Genomic DNA, 18,988 nt, shown 5'->3' with positions numbered 1-18,988 from the left:
TTAATATTAATAATTAATAATTAATATTAATTAATATTAATTATTTTTATTAAATATTCTACAACGTGCATGTAACTGTTTGGTAAGCTTTCCTCAGTAATCATAAAGCACTCATTTTATCCAGGTTTCTAACAAATCTCCACCTGATGCAGACTAGAATTCTCAAACATTTGGCAGTCTATTAAACTTTAATTAGTTTGGTCACCTGCATGAGTTGCCTGTATTATTTTATCAAGTGATAAAGAAAACTATTAAATCATAAAATGGTACAATGTATCATAAAAGGTTGCTATCACTACCAACTATGGTATCATTCTGCAAAACAGTTATTACTTGTTACATTCATTTTAGCAGTTTTCTCAGTCCAACAAAGTAAGTCCATAAACCCAAGCAGGCTTCTATGTACAGGCAGTCCTCATTTAGCAACCACAATTGGGACCAGCAACTCCATCACTAAGCAAAGTGGTTGCTAAGTGGAAAATCACATGATCATGACTGCTTTCCTTTCCCTCACTCCCCCGCCCTTTGGAATACCCCAGTGCTTGGATAATTAGCAAGAACAGAATTAATGTTTGCATGTATGTTAATTGGAGAGGAAGGGATTACAAGAGAGTAAGCAGGCACACAACAGGGAATACACAGCGAAAGCAATGCGCTGGTGCTGGCAGCTGCAAGCACGCTATGCAAACAGCCCAGTGTATTCCCCATTGTGTGCCTGCTTACTCTCTTGTAATCCCTTCCTCTCCAATCTCTCTGCTCTGCAAAGGGGGAAAAAAAGAAAAACAACAGGCCAGGCCCAGGACAACACGTACTAACTGTAATGGCAATCATGTGACTGAGAGACACTGTGAAGGTTGTAAATGTGGGCATAAGTCATGGAGTTATTTTTTCAGCACCACTGTAACTTTGGTCACTGAAGGAGGCAGTTGGCAAGCGATGACTATCTGTATATCTCTCCACATCTGTTTCTACCTGTCCTACCTGATCCTGTAGGAGGAACGTGCTCCAGATCCTACTGGCTAAGTGTCAGCTGGCAGGGCCCAGAAAGAGAGCCTTTTCTGCCATGGTGCCCATCCTTTGGAACATCATTCCATCTCAGATTAGACTAGCTCCAACCCTGATGGACTTGCAAGGCCTGAAAACTTGGCTTGGGTCGTGTGTGAGAACCCGTCTCTTGGCTTTGTGATGGATGTTTTTAGGATGCTTCGCTGCTGTGTGTTTTTATTTTTATATTAAGAATTTTTGTATTTTATGTATCTTATTTATTTTATTGTAAGCTGCCTAGAGTCACATATGTGAGATGGGTGGCTATATAAATCAAATAAGTGAACAAACAAACCTCTTGCTCGATTAAGAAAGCATATCAGCACCAACTAAATTATAAAAGGACGCGGTGGCGCAAGGGCTTAATGACGCTGGAGTTGCTGGTCAGAAATGATTGGCTCTCCAGCGGTTCGAGCCCAGCTCCACGGAACAGGGCGAGCTCCTGTCCCCTCTCCTAGCTCCTTGCTCACCCAGCAATTCGAAAGCTATTCCATCTGCGAGTAGATAAATGGGTACCCCCGTTTAGATGGGAGGAACCGGCGGTGCTGCGCAGGGGAGCAAAATACCGGTGCTGGCCGAACTCCGAATGCAGCCGGCATGAGCAGCGAGCGGCGAGGAAGATCTACGGAGGAGGAAAAGCCCGGATGACCCCCTAGCGACCCCTGCCGGTCACACAACGTAATTAATTGTATAATTGTATGATATGTACTTTGTGAGCCGCCCAGAGTTCCCCATTGGGGGGAGATGGGCGGACAATAAATCAAATGTAATAAATAAAATAAATAAATAAATATCTAGATGAACATACAGTCAGGACCAGAAATATTGGAACAAGGATAACTGTTTTGGCATTTGGTCTCTGTTCACCACCACACTGAAGTTGAAAGGAAACACACCCAGATGGGAGCAAAGTCAGGACTTTCAGCTGTAATTCAAGGGGTTTGACAAAAGGGGGGCGCTAACCATTCAGAAAGTACAGCCAGTGGCATACACACAGCCCCATCATTGGTGGCTCATAAGTAATGGAACATACCAACATCATTACAAATATAAGGATCGCCTTTAATACCTGGATGAAAATCCTTTGCAGTCAATTACTGCCTGAAGTCTGGAACCCGTGGACATGACCAAATGCTGAGTTTCCTCCCTTGAGATGCTTTGCCAGGCCTTTACTGCAGCTGCCTTTAGCTGCTGCTTGTTTGTGGGTCTTTCTGCCTTCATTCTTGTCTTCAGTAAGTGAAGAGCATTCTCTATTGGGTTGAGATCAGGTGACTGACTTGGCCATTGAAGAACACCCCACTTCTTTGCCTTGAGAAACTCTTGGGTAGCTTTTGCTGTATGTTTTGGGTCATTATCCATCTGCAATATGAAGTGGCGTCCCATCAGTTTGGCAGCATTTGGCTGAATCTGAGCAGAAAGTATAGCCCTATACACTTCAGAATTCATCCTGCTGCTTTTATCAGCAGTCAGGTCATCAATAAACATCAGTGACCTGGTTCCAGTGGCAGCCATACATGACCATGCCATAACACTGCCTCCACCATGCTTGACAGATGATGTGGTATGCTTTGGATCATGAACTGTTCCTTTCCTTCTCCATACTTTTCTCTTCCCATCATTCTGGTGCAAGTTAATCTTGCTTTCATCAGTCCAAAGAATCTTATTCCAGAACTGGGCAGGCTTTTTTAGGCGTTTGCTGGCAAAGTCTAAGCTGGCCTTTCTATTCTTGAGTGTTACCAGTGGTTTGCATCTTGTTGTGAAGCCTCTGTATTTACATTCATAAAGCCATCTCTTGACTGTAGATGTTGACAATGACAAGCCTACATCCTCAAGAGCGTTCTTGACCTGGCTAGATGTTGTGAAAGGGTCCCTCTTCACCATGAGGAGAATTCTGCAGTCATTCACTTTAGTTGTCTTCCGTGGTCTTCCAGGCCTTTTGCTGTTGCTGAGCCTGCCAGTTAATTCCTTCTTTTCCAGGATATTCCAAACTGTTGTATTGGCCACTCCCAATGTTTCTGCTATCTCTCTGATGGGTTTATTTTGTTTTCCCAGCCTAATGATGGCCTCCTTCACTTGCATGGACACCTCTGGACCTCATGTTGAGAGTTCCAGTGAACAGCTACCAAATGCAAATGTAACACTCAGAACCACCTCCAGGCCTTTTATCTGCTTGAATTGGTCATGGGGTACCCAGGAAACAGGCCACACCTGGCCATGCAGCTGCTTGTCAGCCATTCGTTCCATTACTTATGAGCCACCAAAGATGGGGGAGGGGTGTATACCACTGGCTGTACTTCCTGAATGGTTAGTGCCCCCCTTTTGTCAAACCCCTTGAATTACAGCTGAAAGTCCTGACTTTGCTCCCATCTGGGTGTGTTTTCTTTCAACTTCAACGTAGTGGTGTACAGAGGCCAAATGCCAAAACAGTTATCCTTGTTCCAATATTTCTGGTCCTGACTGTACAAATGCACTTCCCAAATATTGCCAACTTTCCCTCTATCGCTCTAAAGGTGTGTATTATTACCAAGTGCGCACAGTAGTTTTTTTTTATGCAAACCTAGAATTTGACTGGGGTATGTAAATAAACAACATTCTCCTGAGAATGGAGCAGCTTACTATTAATATTACAACTTTTTAACAAATATAACTATTTTTTTAGAAAAGTTAAAGAAAGACAAATGTGAATCCCTTGGCTGTTTCACATATTTTAGAAAGTAACTGCAACCCCTAATTGCCCCCTCAATTCAATCTGGCAAATTTTCCCATGGATTTTTTAATCTAAAAATTGGCATAGTAATTTGATAGGTCAGGAATAAATCCTTCCAAAAAGAGTTAAAGAGAACAGGCTTATTCTACTCTATTGATCCCTATTATCAACTTAACATTTTTTAGAATTAGTATGAATCAACTTATTTCCCTGAATAAGATTTTACTTGTGCTTTTACACTGACATTTTTCAGTTGAAATGAGAATGAAACATTGAACTGATATTACAGAACATTGGCCTTAAAAAAAAAAACACCTTAATTTCACAATTCTCTCTCTCACACACACTCTATCTATCTATCTATCTATCTATCTATCTATCTATCTATCTATCTATCTATCTATCTATCTATCTATCTATCTATCTCAGTATGGGAATTCTACTTACTTGAATTCTTCTTGCTTCTGTTTTTTGTAGTCTTGCCTATATTTTGTGAAGGCGTCAAATAAATGATATATAATTTCTGCACTAAAGATTCTAACCCCTAAACTATCAGCCATTTCTTGGGCATCTCGTTCAATCCTCACATCAAATGCCAAGATAACTGCATACCTAGAAAATAATAATGATAAGGTTAGGGAGTTGTATATCAGGCCTACTTAGAAATGCAACAAACATAACATACTTTGAAGAAGATGCTTACTGTGGATCATGCTCTAACATAACTGATGCCTTCATAACATCCTTTTTATGCACAGGGCCTATATTAATTCCAGCATACTGTCAGGAGAGAAGGAAGAAAAACAGGTTGCCACTAATATATGTTCTGAAAGTAATACCTAACAAAACGATGACAGGAAAATAGAATCTTGGGTACTTACTGGCACTTCTGAAGTTTTCAGAAATTCAAGTAATGCCTCTAAAGATCCCAGGGTAGATGCCTGGACATAGACACCTTTTTCTTCTAACTTTATGGCATTCAGTGTCTGCTTCAGTTCATGTATCAATTCATCCTTTAAATATAAAAATGAAGCATTTTAGAAAACCTGCTTTTACTTGCTCAACAGCAGGAAGTGGTATTATATACAATACACTTATGCACAATGTACATATCCGAGATATAACTTCTAGATTAATATTCAGGGAACATGGCACTAAAAGCTCAAACTAAGGTTTAGACTGAGGTAGCACAAACTGAGCTCTACACGAGAGTGGAAAAAGTGCTTGTGGCCAACCAATGTCTTATTTGTAGCCTGAGAGGGTTGAACCACCAATTTTGCCATGATGGTGATGCATTTGTGGAGGATTGGAGAATTTTAAAGGAAAAAAAAACAGTTGTTTTAAGCCTTCCAGGAGCTGAAGGTACTAATTTTACCTCATAAAATTCCCAAACCCTCTCTTTTTATTTCAGCATAAAAACCAAATCCATAGCTTTTAAAAATGAATGTTATGTTTCAGTTTAGTTGATTTCTGTCTTTTCAAAACACAAGGTTAATTCACAAATACTTAAATTATTATTAGATTTTATCCCACCTTTTTTAGAAATGTAAAACTCAAATAAGTCTCTCTCCAAGGCACAATGAAAGGTCCAGTTCTATGGCAATCAGTGCTAAAAGTTTCTTTTCCTACAGATTGCAGCATCTAAAACCTCGGCAATTATTTTAGTTCAATCCAGATTTTACAGACTTCTAGAAGATGCAGAATTGCCTGATTTTTTTTTTTTTTAGCTAACATGAAACTTGAAACCTAATAGCTTATCCAGATGGCACAGCTGAATATCTACAGGCCTTACTTCAATTTACCTCCCAATGATTTGGTAACTATATGAGAATGATCACTGCTTCTAATTAGACAGCTCCCATCTAAAAGTTTAAAAGCTAACAGTTGAGAACTGTTACTTTGCTTCAATTTCTTAAAATGTTTTGGAACATAAAGGTAAGTTTTCAACCTGGAAATAAAAGCATATTCTGAAAAGTTCCTCCATTGCTGGAATTTCAAACAACTTATTCCTGATTGCTCTACTTCAGCACAATTGAGTCATTCATACTGGGATTTTCTGGCTGCTGATACTCCATTGCGATTCTGATGGGGATCATCTATGCCTTACTTTAAGAACTGGAATCTCATCTTCTTTATAGGCTACAAGCAGGGGTAACCCAGCCAATGTTTTCTCCAAGTCCTTGCCAAGAATCTTTACTCCTTGGGCAGCAATAACTTCTTTGTGTTTTTCATATTGATTCTAAACAAACAGAAATATGAATTTAAGAGCACATTGTTATTTTTATAGTTCTCCATTCTATCAGCCATTTGACAAAATGACAGATACAATACATTTATCTAATGAGAATCCTGTCATTAAATTAAATTGGAATGAATTAATACTGCAAAGCTGCTCAAATGGCATTATCAGAAATGACAATTTTCATAAGAATTCACCTCTTGAACAAAAATAACCATTAAATGTTCCAGCTTTTAGACTGATTATTTTCACAAGTGCTATTACATCCAAATTCTAAGATACGGCAATATGAAGGCTTAGATTAGATTCTACTGCACATCAGCATAATAAGTTATAATGCAAATAATTATAAACAGATTATGTAGTTCTATCAGGGCATAACAGAACCATTAGTTCAGCTACACAAAAAAGTTTCAAATCTGATCAAATGTTATATTAATAAATTCCATTATTCAATTAAACATTAATTTTAGAAGCAGAATAAAACACCCCTACCAGCAAATCTTTAGAAATGTAGCAAAAATAGAATCAGGAAAAAATGAAAAATAAATGTCATATAACATCCGTGCAAAACTTTTAGGGTAAGTATATTTTATGTATGTATTTATTTATTTATTTATTTATTAAACTATGAAGTATTTATTAAATTATGAAATAAAAATTATTAAATGCAAATTTGATTCCATACCTCAAAGTTTCATAATAGCAGACAATATGACAAAAACTACATAGAATCTCCCTTTGCAGACATTATTCTTTTAAGAGTCTGAGTCTGTTATTTTTGCTAATAGAAATCCAGTGGCAAAGAGCATGGGTAGGATTAAACACTTTCAGTCCAGTAGGATTAGATACAAAAATATTTCCCTAGCACTGCTGCCTTTCACAAATAATAGCACATTTCTTGCCAAGGGTAATTAGTGTGAAAATGAGATTAATTTATCTGGGGGAAAGGAAGGGTACATGACCTTCTAGTAACATCACTGATCAATTTACACACCATTAATTAATTTCAGGAACATTTTTTCATATGCTGCTTCCTTACCTTCACTCGTAATTCTTTCATGGGAGGGGGTAGCAAAAGGCCTCTTATCTGTGTTACTATGGGACCTTCTACACCAGGGACAATAATGGTATCACCTTCCTTCAGCCTTCCATTAATCAAAATGACATCTATTGTTGTACCCATCCCAGGAAGTGCTTTGACCTAAAAGACAGAGGATATATGTATTAAATGATTCATCTCAATCCAGCTTGTTATCTAAGTAGAATATCAAAAGATTTGCAAGGTAAACATTACCTCCATAACCTGAGCTCTCAGCTCTTCACAGTGTGCCAGTCTCTTATTTAACATGGTTTGTGTCAAGTCAACAAGAAGAGCAATTAAACTTCCCATACCATCTCCTGTATGAGCAGAGGTAGGAACCAGAGAAACAAAAGTGCGGGGATCCTTATTTTCATAGTACAAGGCAGCATTCAAGCCCTAAAACCAGAAGCAGAATATTACTAAAGCAAAAAAGGGGGGGGGGAGTGGGGGAGGAACGACATCCTTCTTCCTAATCAAAATAGAAACTAAAGAAGACAGAAAAACAGAATGCATTATCTAATATCCAAAGCTCTCATATTCAAGTCATTCATCAGAATAACAATCTTATATTTCAATGGTAAAAATGTTACATGACTCCATGACTGGTTTTGCAAAAGATCCCATACTGGGGCAGACCGTACAGGAATAGATTATCTTGCAGATTATTTAAACCTAAGCCTTTTAAAGCTTTCACACCAAAGTAGCTTAAATTAAGCTAAGACAATAACTGGTAACCAGTATAGACATTTCAACACAGGAGTCACGTGATACTCTTAAGAAGTGCCGCTTCTTATGGTGATTCATACTGTCATACTGTATTCTAGACCTACTGTAATTTCTACATCATCTTCAAGGTGGCCCATGAACAGTGGTTGTCCTAAATCAGTCGTGAGGTTACCAAGGCATACGTCATCAATACTAATAAGACATATAACTGTTTTATCAGCCAAAGCTGAATTAAAAAAAAAAAAAAAAACCTGCCTTGCCACAGATGTCACATGGCTATCATCAATGCTAGACTCCTTAAAGAAGAATATGATCCCATTCATAACTGATATGTCACAGGAATCTTGCTTCCAGACCCTGAAATCATACACAATTCTATCTTATCCAAATTCAGCTGCAAAATGTTCTCCTACATCAAGTTCTTTACAGTCTGGAGAAATGCTCTGAAAGCTCTGAAAACCTGATCTTTCAGGGCAGGAAAATTATAATCAGAATATTGATGACTATTAGTACCAAACCTATATATGATTCTTCCCAGCAGCTTGATACAATTAAGTAACAGACAAGATGGAATCTTAGATTTAAACCTAAATAAACTTCAATCTTACATAAATTTAAATAAATTAATAAATATAAACCTTAAGGACCAACCAAGACAGTTCACAAGGGGTCAAGCAGACTTCTAATATCTCTTTCTGATAGTGCCAAGAAAGGTAAGAGTAGAACCACAGCACAACATTACCTCCCCTCTCACTGTCCCCAGATACACTACAGTCAGTAGTACACAAGAATTGACAGATTCAGTATTACTTTACCATATCTCTTCCCCAGCACAGATCATTCACTAGGACAAGTAAGGCTGGCTCCGTATTAAATTCAGATCTGAAAGCTGGATTGAAAAGGATCTTGATAATTCATTACTTCAAAGGGATAATGGAGCCACAGTGCCACTGTCTGCACCAACTTTGTTAAATCATCACAGGATACCAAACTCTAATTGTAAAATGTTGTGTCTAAACCTGGCTTCTTAGATACAGCCAACCAAAACTGGACAGTTCCTATATATGCCACATTTGCTCTTGTCTTCCTTCTTTCTATCAAATATGTGATTGTAAATTTGCTTGGTCAGGGATGGTTAATGTTCTTGGGCTAGTTTTACCTTGAACTACAGGGCACAAAGTATACTCAAGACGGTTAACAATTTTTTTAACCAAATTAATATTCAGCTCACCTGCTGGGCAAATTCTACTATGATGGCCTTAGCACGTTCCTCAAATTCATCCTTGGTGTTTTTTTTCTGTTTCTTCAAAGTGACAGCTACATCTGTATCTGGACTTTTTTTCCAGTCATACAATCTATCAATCTAGAGAAGACAGAATTCCCCACTATTTAATATTGCGTTACTCAGACAGATCTATGTAATCAACATTCTTTGTATGTATGGAAATAAGCAAGTAAATACACTATACAGGATCCAACATGTTCATATTCTGGAATATGCCTGTCTTCCCAATAAATAAGCTATCTGCATTTAAATGTGTTCTCTTACATTGCATAGTTCCCTATTCTGTCACTGAAATAGGTTGATTTTTCCAAACAATTGAATGCTAATGTGGATCTGCTACCTCCCTTGAGATTAATGGAAGGATCACTCCAAAAGAGGAATCTCACTGAAACAAAGTCCTTCTTGCAGGAGAAACTTGAAGACTATTTCTACACCACTGCTTCAAATACAGCTATTGACCCTTTGTGTAAACAGTCTTTAAAACTCAGTTATTCCAAATATGTCCCCCTGAATTAAATTCATTTACTTCCACATAAATATTTGCCATTCTTCTCATTTTCAAATACACAGGACAAGGAGAGTCTCTGAAATTGGGTGGGGAGAAGGGGAGAGAACTGTTCCTTTGCAAAAGCTTCTTTAAGCTAACACTCATTTCAGTACAATCGAGTATTAATCTTTCATATTCAGAAGGGGTTCTGAAGGGGAACAATATGAATTCAGTTGCATCCTCTCTTCCAAAAGGTACAAAATATTTATTTAACTTGTACAAATATTAAATAATTGTTTAACATAATCCTTAAAATCACAAACTGCAGTATTTTATAACATTCAAGTTCTGTAATGCCCAAAGAAAGTAAAAGAGAAGGTAGTAACTAGGATGTAGAAAAAAAATATTGTGCAGTAATATATATCTGATTACAAAGAAAGCAGATTTATTCTAAGTACTGACCAAATTTAGCACCTGACTTATGCAAACCTTTTAATCATATTTAATATTTTTATTTGGTATGGGTCACATCTAAGCATAGTACAAGGCCTATTTTCCCCAGAATAACTCTGTGAGGTAGGTTTGGCTGGTCCAAAGTCACTCAGTGAGCTTCTATGACTGAGGGAAGAGTAGAACCTGTGTGTTCCAGCTCCCAGTCCAATATTTCAACCACTGCATCATACTGGCTGTTTCTTTCTTAAATATACTTTAAGAAATCACCTAAACATGTTTGGCAAGGTTGTAGTTATGATATGCTGTATTTTGAGTACTAATTCCAAGGAAGTGCAACAAAGAGGATAATTGCTACCATATTCTGCTTATAGACTTCTCAAGAAGATCTAGCTGTGCAAGGATGGAGAAAAGGTATTGGGCTACATAGGCCTTTAAATACAGAACGGCTTTTCTTATACTTAGAGCAAAATCTGTAAGACAATGGCTGGCTTCCTATACTGTGCTAAACTATGCTTTAGCAGTGACTAAAAGATCACAGTAAATGGGTTCATACATCCATAATCAATGCTTTACATATCACAATAGCTTAGTTCACACAAAATACTAAGCCAAAATAAAACAAACCACAGTATACAAACCCATTCAATAAAAAGTGACCTTACCTTGTTGAGTGCAACTACAAAGGGACATTTTTTGGATTTCAGCAGGTTTATAGATTCAATTGTCTGTGGTTCCAAACCATGCATGATGTCTACTACAAGAATTGCAATATCACATAGTGAGCTTCCACGATTTCTAAGATTGCTGCAAATTAAAAGAGTATTATTAACATATCTAACAGAAAAAAAGAGAGAAGTATGATCTGTAGTTTACCAAAGAATAAGTAATGCTGCTAATACAAATTCTATTAAGTAGAGATTAGGATATTGATTAGTCTATCAGTAATACAGATACAAGACCGCATTCCATTTAAAATACGTGATTAATTTCTACATCTGTGAATGTTTTTAACATTATATAGTACAAAAACGAAACCCCAGATTATATAAATAATCAACCATTACCTAAAAGATTCGTGTCCTGGAGTATCAATGATAAGCATTCCTGGAATCTTGACTGTCTCTCTGTCAAACTATCATTGCAAAATATTAGTTAACTTGATACTTAGGCAAACCAAATTTTTATAACAGTGTTCATGTTCGGCAACAGTGTTCATGCTTGGCAACATTTATTACAAATGTTCAATCCCAATCTCTTTTGAAGATACATTAACATTATAACTGTTAATATACAAGTTAACAATCAATTGATAACTTTAAATTATTATACAGCCATCTTTTAAGATCATAAGTTAAGGTGCTTTTGCTGCTAAGTGCAGCAGCAGAATTATTGTAAGTTGATTACAGCTCCATCTCTGTTGGTCTTTCCAACATAACAAACCAGTAACACAATGGGCATAAAGAGCAAAGACTGGAAGTCAATTACCTTCCATAAGGTAGGTAATTCAATTCTATTTAACTATCAGGAAGGCTACATTGTATCCATATTTTATTGTATTCTTGCAAGTACAGAATATTTAAGGTCAACAGAAATGGTTCTCTGAACATGGAACAAATAAACAGAAACCTACTGTTAACACTGATGACAATCATAGGCCCAAGTTAATATTTTTATGTGAAATGCATGTAAAGGGCTGAAAAAGATCCTACTTACAGTTTTCACCATCTTCGCTTGTTCATTAATGGCTTCAAGAGGAACATTAGTTGCTCCAATCTGCTGAGTGATGCCACCTGCTTCACTGTCTTGCACGTGAGTATGACGAAGCTGTATGAAATATATACCAGAATTATGAGATGGGAGAAAGATCTTATATTTCCTATTAATACACACAGAGTAGCTATTAGTTATTTGTGGTATAATATTAAACAGTTTCAATTACTACAAGTGTTCAATTTAAGTAAAGCCAGAAGTTTCCTTGTTAGCTAGCTAGTGATAAGCTGGCCTTACCTTATCAAGGATTTTTGTTTTTCCTGTATCTACATGGCCCAGCACACAGATAACAGGAGCTCGTAGTTTCTCAGTATTTGCATTTTTATTGTTTTCAACACGACGTTTCTAAAATTAAAAATTGACAGTAAGTTTTATTCATCTATTAAGAATAGAAAAGATACGTGCAATGTAAATAAGTCAGATGTGAGGATTCAAATATTTTCAAGAACAATGCAATATCCCCAGTGTTCATTAAAGAATCATTGCCTTCTTTTTTTAATAAACCTCAAGAATCATATGCTAGCTGACATCATAAGCAGATGTTTATATTTAGTTACTTACTAAAATTCTGTATCAAAAGGCAATAATCCTTGGCTGAAATCCAGAGCCCTCTCCAGTTCATGGCAAAAGGCAAAAAAAAGCTGTTTGGGAAAATTTTTAACTAAATACCTCAATTCGGCGTTTAGCTCTGTCATATGAACGTTCTTCTTTAGTGCGATCATCATCTGAATCATCATCTGAATCTGAACTTATTTCTTTGCTTAGCTTTTTTTCTACATTCTGTTTTGCAGCAGCTCGTGGCTCTGTTTCTTTTTCATCTGAAGTTTTCTCTTCTTCACTTCCTTCACTTTCTCCTTCTTCATACTCCTCACTCTCATCCATATCCTCATCTTCATCTTCATCCTCATCCTCATCATCTTCATTTTGTTCTTTGACTTCAATATGGACAGTTTTTCTCTCTGATGAGGAAATACAAAAGTTACTTAATATGATTCTAATCTGGCTCAGATAACTCTGCATAGCACAAGTATTTATAGGTAATATTGTAAATTGCTGAGAGTTCTTCTGAGGTTGGCAACATATAAAATATGTAATATATGCACTGCAGACTCATTTCTTCTGACCTGCCACATATGTGAAGGGGGAACAGTGCACCAAAATATCAAAGAGACAGTTTATTCTCTTCTTGGTTATGTTTCTACTACAGAAGATCTTGTTGAGAACAGAAACGCGGCCTTTCCCTCAACGTTACCACTAGCCCTTCTCACCCGGTAGGACAGCTAGATAATTTTTAAAAAGAACTAGATAGTTCTTTTAAATTGTTCTTCTAAAGATTGTTAAAGAACTAGATACTAACAAGAAAACAAGCAACAGGTAAACAAAGTAAAGTGAAGCACATTGCATTAAAGTATATATTCAGTCTGAAACACCCTTTTATTCATTTTTTGCATTGCTTGCTTACTAGGAAAACAAACCAATGCTTTAATAAAAACAAACAAAAGCCTCAGACTCCTTGTGACATTCTGTTCCTTTTTCAAAACACACTTACCTTTCCCTCTCTCTTCATCACTGGCCATAGCTTCCCAGTCATCTAATCCTGCATCTTCAGATTCTTCCTCTTTTTCTTCTGAAACTAAACAATGATACATTTTCTATGCAGAAAAGTTTATTTCATAAGTTACTATTGCAGCATGGTCACCAAAATAGTACAGGGCTGGGCATAAAATTGGACTAGCCACAGATTTCTTACTGACTTAATGTAAACATCATAGAGTAGCCTCACACATATATTAAGCTAAGGAAATTAAATGAGGATTCCTCAAAGAGCTGATTATGATACAGATAATTAAAGACTGAATGCCCAATTTAGAACTGACCTGGTTCAGCTTGAAGATTAATCTCCTCTTTTACAAGTATAACTGTTTCTCCAGGTTCTTCCACTGGGGATGCCAATTCTGTAATTTCTAAAAAATGTAAGTTAAAATGATTAGTTATGACCATTTTAAATTCATTTCATTGTTCCAGAACAAAGCTCTTGCAACCATAATTACATTACATTCTTCAGGTAACCTAAAGAAACAGTATTTTATTTTTGGTTTATTATACTTCTAGATTGCCTAATAACCAGAAAAAAGCACAGTGCGCAAGTGAAAAATCAATAGCAACTATAAATACAATATACATATCAATAATAACAGCAATAAAATAGTGTACTTTCAGAAACACTAAAATGCTTGCTCAAATGACAATGACTGGGAAAATAAACAAGGCTTCACCAATGAAATGACAACAGATAACAGGCAAGCCTCTATGGGAAGTACCTTTGACAGATGACCCATTAATTTTTGCAGACTTCCCTACACTGCAGACATGGTGAATTATAATTCCTGTGATCTCTCCAGTAATATGATATATCCATTTGATCAATTACTTTAGGCATTGTTGGCTGGGGGTGGAGGATACATCAGAAACAAGTTTTGGGAAAATGAAATTCAAATGGTACAGGATGTGATCATTAAAATAAATACAAAATGCCTGTAGATTCATAAAATAGTTAATAGTTAAAAACACTCCCTTGCAGGAGGGAGTGTTTCCGGCACCCTTTAAAGAGGCGTTGGTGCACCCCCTCCTCAAGAAGCCCTCCCTGGATCCTACTATACTGGACAATTTTCTGGTCCAGTCTCCCACCTCCCCTTCTTGGGGAAGGTGGTTGAGAAAGTGGTGGCTTCGCAGCTCCAAAGGGTCCTGGAGGAAACGGATTATCTGGACCCTTATCACTCAGGTTTCAGGCCCGGCTATGGAACGGAAACGGCACTGGTCGCTCTTATGGATGATCTCTGGCGGGAGCGGGATGGTGGTAGTGCGACCATCCTTGCTCTCCTTGATCTCTCAGCGGCATTCGATACCATCGACCACGGTAACCTATTGGGACGGCTCAGGGACATGGGGGTGGGCGGCACAGTGTTGTGCTGGTTCACCTCCTTTCTCCGGGGCCAATCCCAATCGGTGGTGATAGGGAGCGAGAGGTCCCATCCTCGGCCCCTCCTTTGTGGGGTGCCGCAGGATCTCTCCGCTCCTTTTCAACATCTATATGAAGCCGCTGGGTGAGATCATCTGTCATCATGGGATGAGGTATCATCAGTATGCTGATGATACTCAACTATACATCTCCATCCCTGGTGAGGTAAGTGATGCTGTTTCCGCCCTCTCACGGTGCCTGGAGGCTGTGAGGGTCTAGATGGGGAACAACAGGCTCCAACTGAACCCTGGCAAGACGGAGTGGCTGTGGGTTAATGGCTCTTCTGTATCCGGGACATTGTCATCGTTGGTTCTGGATGGGGTAGCACTGCCCCAGACAGACCCAGTGCGTAACTTGGGGGTCCTCCTGGACTCATGACTCCTGCTCGAAGAGCAGGTGGCAGCCGTGGCCAGGAGGGCTTTTGCACAGCTTCAGGTTGTGCACCAGTTACGCCCTTTCCTGGATTGGGATGCCTTGCGAACGGTCACTCATGCCCTCGTTATCTCCCAGACAGACTACTGCAACGCACTCTACATGGGGCTACCCTTGAAGAATATCCGGAAGCTGCAGCTGGTCCAGAATGCGGCCGCGCAGGCGATTTTTGGGGCCCGAAGAAGGACCCATATAACACCTCTGCTCCGTGAGCTGCATTGGGTACCAGTTTGCTTCCGGGTCCAATTCAAGGTGTTGGTTATCACCTTTAAAGCCCTACATGGCATGGGGCCAGGCTACCTGAAGGACCACCTCGCCCCCACGATCTCTACCTGTCCCACCCGATCTCACAGAGAGGGCATGCTTCGGATCCCCGCGGTAAAAGAACTCCGATTAGCGGGGTCCAGAAGGCGGGCCTTCTCTGCTGTGGCCCCCGCCCTTTGGAACATCTTGCCCCCGGAGGTGTGACAGGCCCCCTCACTACAGGCCTTTCGGAGGGACTTAAAGACATGGCTCTGCCATCTGGCCTGGGGCAGGGAGGGAAGAAATCAGAATTGGGGTTGGCTGGCCCCTTAGTGGTATGCTGTGCCCCAGCGGCCTCTTGGATTTCTTAGCTTTTTTATTTTTTAATGTTTGGTTTTATAACTTTTAACTGTACTCATGTTTTTTAGTATGTTGTAAGCCGCCCAGAGTCCCCCATTGTGGGGAGATGGGCGGGGACAAATTAAAATAATAATAATAATAACAACAACAACAACCCAAATAACATGGAAATAGCATCCTAATTAGTAAAGGCTATAAAGCTATAAATCAGAAACATTATACCACACAAAATTGGTCAGTCTTTTTAAAAAGGCAGAGAACTCTTCAGTGCTTTTGCTGCATGGCTAAAATACATTCATTATCCTGTGAAATTCCAATGTCTTCTGATACAAGTATGAGGTAGACAAAGAACTTTTAACTCTTACTGGCCATGACATGTCTTTCACTTTTCAGTTTATCTAATATGAAAGCAGAGAAGGAATGAACAATCACTTTACACAAACCTGTTCAGAACATCTCAGATTCTTACATTAATATTTTAAAAGCCAATCAAGAGTTTACAGAATCAGAGAATGGGAGAAGAGGTGTCTGGAAGAGGCGTTGGAGATTATCCAGTTCCATCCCCCACCCAGTGCAGGAATTCACCAGTAGGACATCTCCTGTCTTTAAACACTTTGGGCAAAAGAGATTCTAGCACCTCTTGATGGATTTCTCACTGGGCAGCACAACCCACTAACAACTATCCTTTTCTCTATAATGATGTATCAAAGGAGATACTTCGAAGCACAAGTGGTACAGTGACTGAAATGACGTTATGCTTTTCTTCTTGATTTTTAACCTCTTATTTCTGTATTTTTAAGCTGTCTATAAATAAGATTATCACCTTCTTTGCTTTCTTGCTGCTGTTGCTTTTTTTTCTTTTTGTCTTCATATATGGGTCTTTTTTTTGGTACTGAATCTTTGGATGGCACCTCAACACCTGCATATAAAACAAAAAACGAAAAACCTTCATCTCAACACATTTGATGACTAGGAACTGAATTTTGAAATTAACAAGACAGAATAAAATTTAAGGCCAAACATCTTGGCTCAAATAAGTCTAGACACTTAGGACTTTTAATATGAATTAGTTAATGTGCTAGTATTTTGATTTTAGTGTCAAATCAAAGCAAATCAAAATTTTTATTCGGTCATAGACCAGCAGATTTTAGTGTTATACTGGTACTGCTATTGTTTAAAAGCAGTAATATTTACAAACTACATACAGTGAAAAAAATACAGAAATTGCAGTTAATAACAATCATTTCTAATTTGCATGTCAAGGGAAGTAGAGTTGAAAAACATGACCTGAATGGCAACAAAGAGCTACACACAGGAGCAGAGTTCATTTGTAATTTGGCTTACTAAAACAAATTATGATGGTTTAAACAGGGCTGCAGACGCTGCAATTATGCTTGATTTACAGCTGTACAACTTGAGCTTAAGCATTATTTATTCAGTAATAATTTTCACTTAATTCCAAGGATGCTATTCCAAAGTAAGTGCACAGAATTGCAGTGCTTCTAGTTAGTATATTATATAAATAAGAACTAAAGAGCTGTAACATTTCAATTAAAATGTCACTGTGCTATCCTAACAACCAAACACTAGCAAAACATGTAAAATATTTTAACCTGAATAACAGGAAGAAAACTAATATACAGAGCAATCCTTACCCTGGGCTTGCAACAGCTTCAGCGTGGCCTCTGCCCTGGCTTTGGATTCCCTTTGAGATTTGGTTAGAAGCTTTCCCTCCTTCTTCAAACGTTCTTTCCTCTCCTTTTCTTTTTGTTTTTTCCTTTCCTTTTTTTCTTGTTCCAAGCGTTCCTACAAAAATCATAGTTTATGATTTCCACTTTATGATTTCCAGTGCATGTGGTTAGAACTTGGCATGCAATAAGGGTAAGGTTGCAATGCTGCACACATTCAGTTGGGAGCCTCATTTGGATTTCCTTCTAGGTAAACATATATAGCAATGGTATTACAAATACACTTACATGTAATTCAATAAGAAATAAAAGTCAGTGTCAACTGAACCCATAGCTTAATGTTTTCAATACAGAAAAAAATTAGGTGGCAAGGAATTCTAAGCACCTTTGCCTTTCAAAGTAAAAACATACAGTGACAAACTTGTGTCATCTTCTTCTCAACCTACAGGAAAAGTTTTAATACCTCTTCTTTGCGCCTGGCTTCTAACTCTTCAAGTTGCCTTATACGCTCCTCTTCTTCTCTCTTTGCTCTTTCCTCCTCTTCTTTCAGTTTAGCCAAGGCTTCTTGCATTGCTTTAACTGTGGCCTTACTGGGACCCTTTTTTTTCTCTTTCTCCTTTTCATCTTTCTCTCCTTTCTTTTTCTTTTTATCTTTATCCTTCTTCTTTTTCTCACCTTCATTATCATTAACTAAAAAGAAAAGTCAATTTCTCAAGCCCAAGACATAATTCTGTATAAGAAGAACTAAAAAGCAACAAAAGTTAGGCACATTCAAACTCTTGGCCTTTTTTCTCCCCCACATTTCGCATTACCCATGATAACTTCCCAAACTGTCAAGCACTAAAAGCCACTTGAAGGGAGGCACTTCTTTCTGAAAAGAGCCCTTCACAGATACCTTGTTACGTGCAAAAAAGATTACAGCATTTGCTTTAGCTCATTTTACACATCAGTGAATAAACTATCAAGGCAGCAACATGAATTTTAACTATTCAGTGTTCAATCAATTTTAACCACAGAATAGGTTTAAAGAAGAGAGATCATTGATGAGTCAGTAAGAATGGGTCCAAACTATAATCGGTACCATTCATCAGGTTGCATACTGAAACTTGCCAAACTCTAATAGCCAAAGAATTAACTATAAATACCCTTCTTCATAAACATGTCTTTCGCAAGCAAAAACCCAATTTCTCAATGTACATATAAATTCATACTGGCATCATTTGCTGACAGAGTCAAATATGAAAAGATTTGAGGCTAGATGCTACAAAGACTGATCAGTGTTATGCACAAACATTTCTCAGTGTATTACAAGACTAGACAAAAAGAAAAGCCAGTCACCCAACACTTTAATAGTCTGCTCTGAGACACTTTTTTTACTGCTTACGTTTTTGAGAAACCAAGTATAAACTTTAAAAAAATTTGCTTCTCACGTATTTCCCCAATGTTACTAA

At 38.0% G+C, this 18,988-nt stretch overlaps 1 protein-coding gene across 2 annotated transcripts in view; it reads right to left on the bottom strand.

Moving 5' to 3' along the window:
* EIF5B (eukaryotic translation initiation factor 5B) overlaps nt 1-18,988 on the bottom strand; it is a 32,045-nt gene that overhangs the window by 2,276 nt on the left and 10,781 nt on the right. The window contains exons 5-21 of one of the 2 annotated variants that reach the window (XM_025171747.2): nt 18,001-18,227; nt 17,505-17,655; nt 16,673-16,768; nt 13,673-13,759; nt 13,345-13,428; nt 12,465-12,754; nt 12,033-12,140; nt 11,739-11,849; nt 11,090-11,157; nt 10,688-10,829; nt 9,032-9,163; nt 7,288-7,470; nt 7,033-7,194; nt 5,859-5,990; nt 4,633-4,764; nt 4,455-4,531; nt 4,199-4,363 (exon numbers count right to left, since the gene is read on the bottom strand). In XM_025171747.2, coding sequence (XP_025027515.1) covers nt 4,199-4,363; nt 4,455-4,531; nt 4,633-4,764; nt 5,859-5,990; nt 7,033-7,194; nt 7,288-7,470; nt 9,032-9,163; nt 10,688-10,829; nt 11,090-11,157; nt 11,739-11,849; nt 12,033-12,140; nt 12,465-12,754; nt 13,345-13,428; nt 13,673-13,759; nt 16,673-16,768; nt 17,505-17,655; nt 18,001-18,227 — 2,347 coding nt within the window. The remainder of the gene's footprint in view (nt 1-4,198; nt 4,364-4,454; nt 4,532-4,632; nt 4,765-5,858; nt 5,991-7,032; nt 7,195-7,287; nt 7,471-9,031; nt 9,164-10,687; nt 10,830-11,089; nt 11,158-11,738; nt 11,850-12,032; nt 12,141-12,464; nt 12,755-13,344; nt 13,429-13,672; nt 13,760-16,672; nt 16,769-17,504; nt 17,656-18,000; nt 18,228-18,988) is intronic. The other variant, XM_007436081.4, reaches the window with a different exon arrangement.

This window comes from Python bivittatus, unplaced genomic scaffold (assembly GCF_059951505.1).
Source record: "Python bivittatus isolate LINGU-HERP-01145 unplaced genomic scaffold, Pbiv_v1 ctg000350_np1212, whole genome shotgun sequence".
NCBI lineage: Eukaryota > Metazoa > Chordata > Lepidosauria > Squamata > Pythonidae > Python > Python bivittatus.
This window is presented reverse-complemented; position numbering and strand designations above follow the sequence as displayed.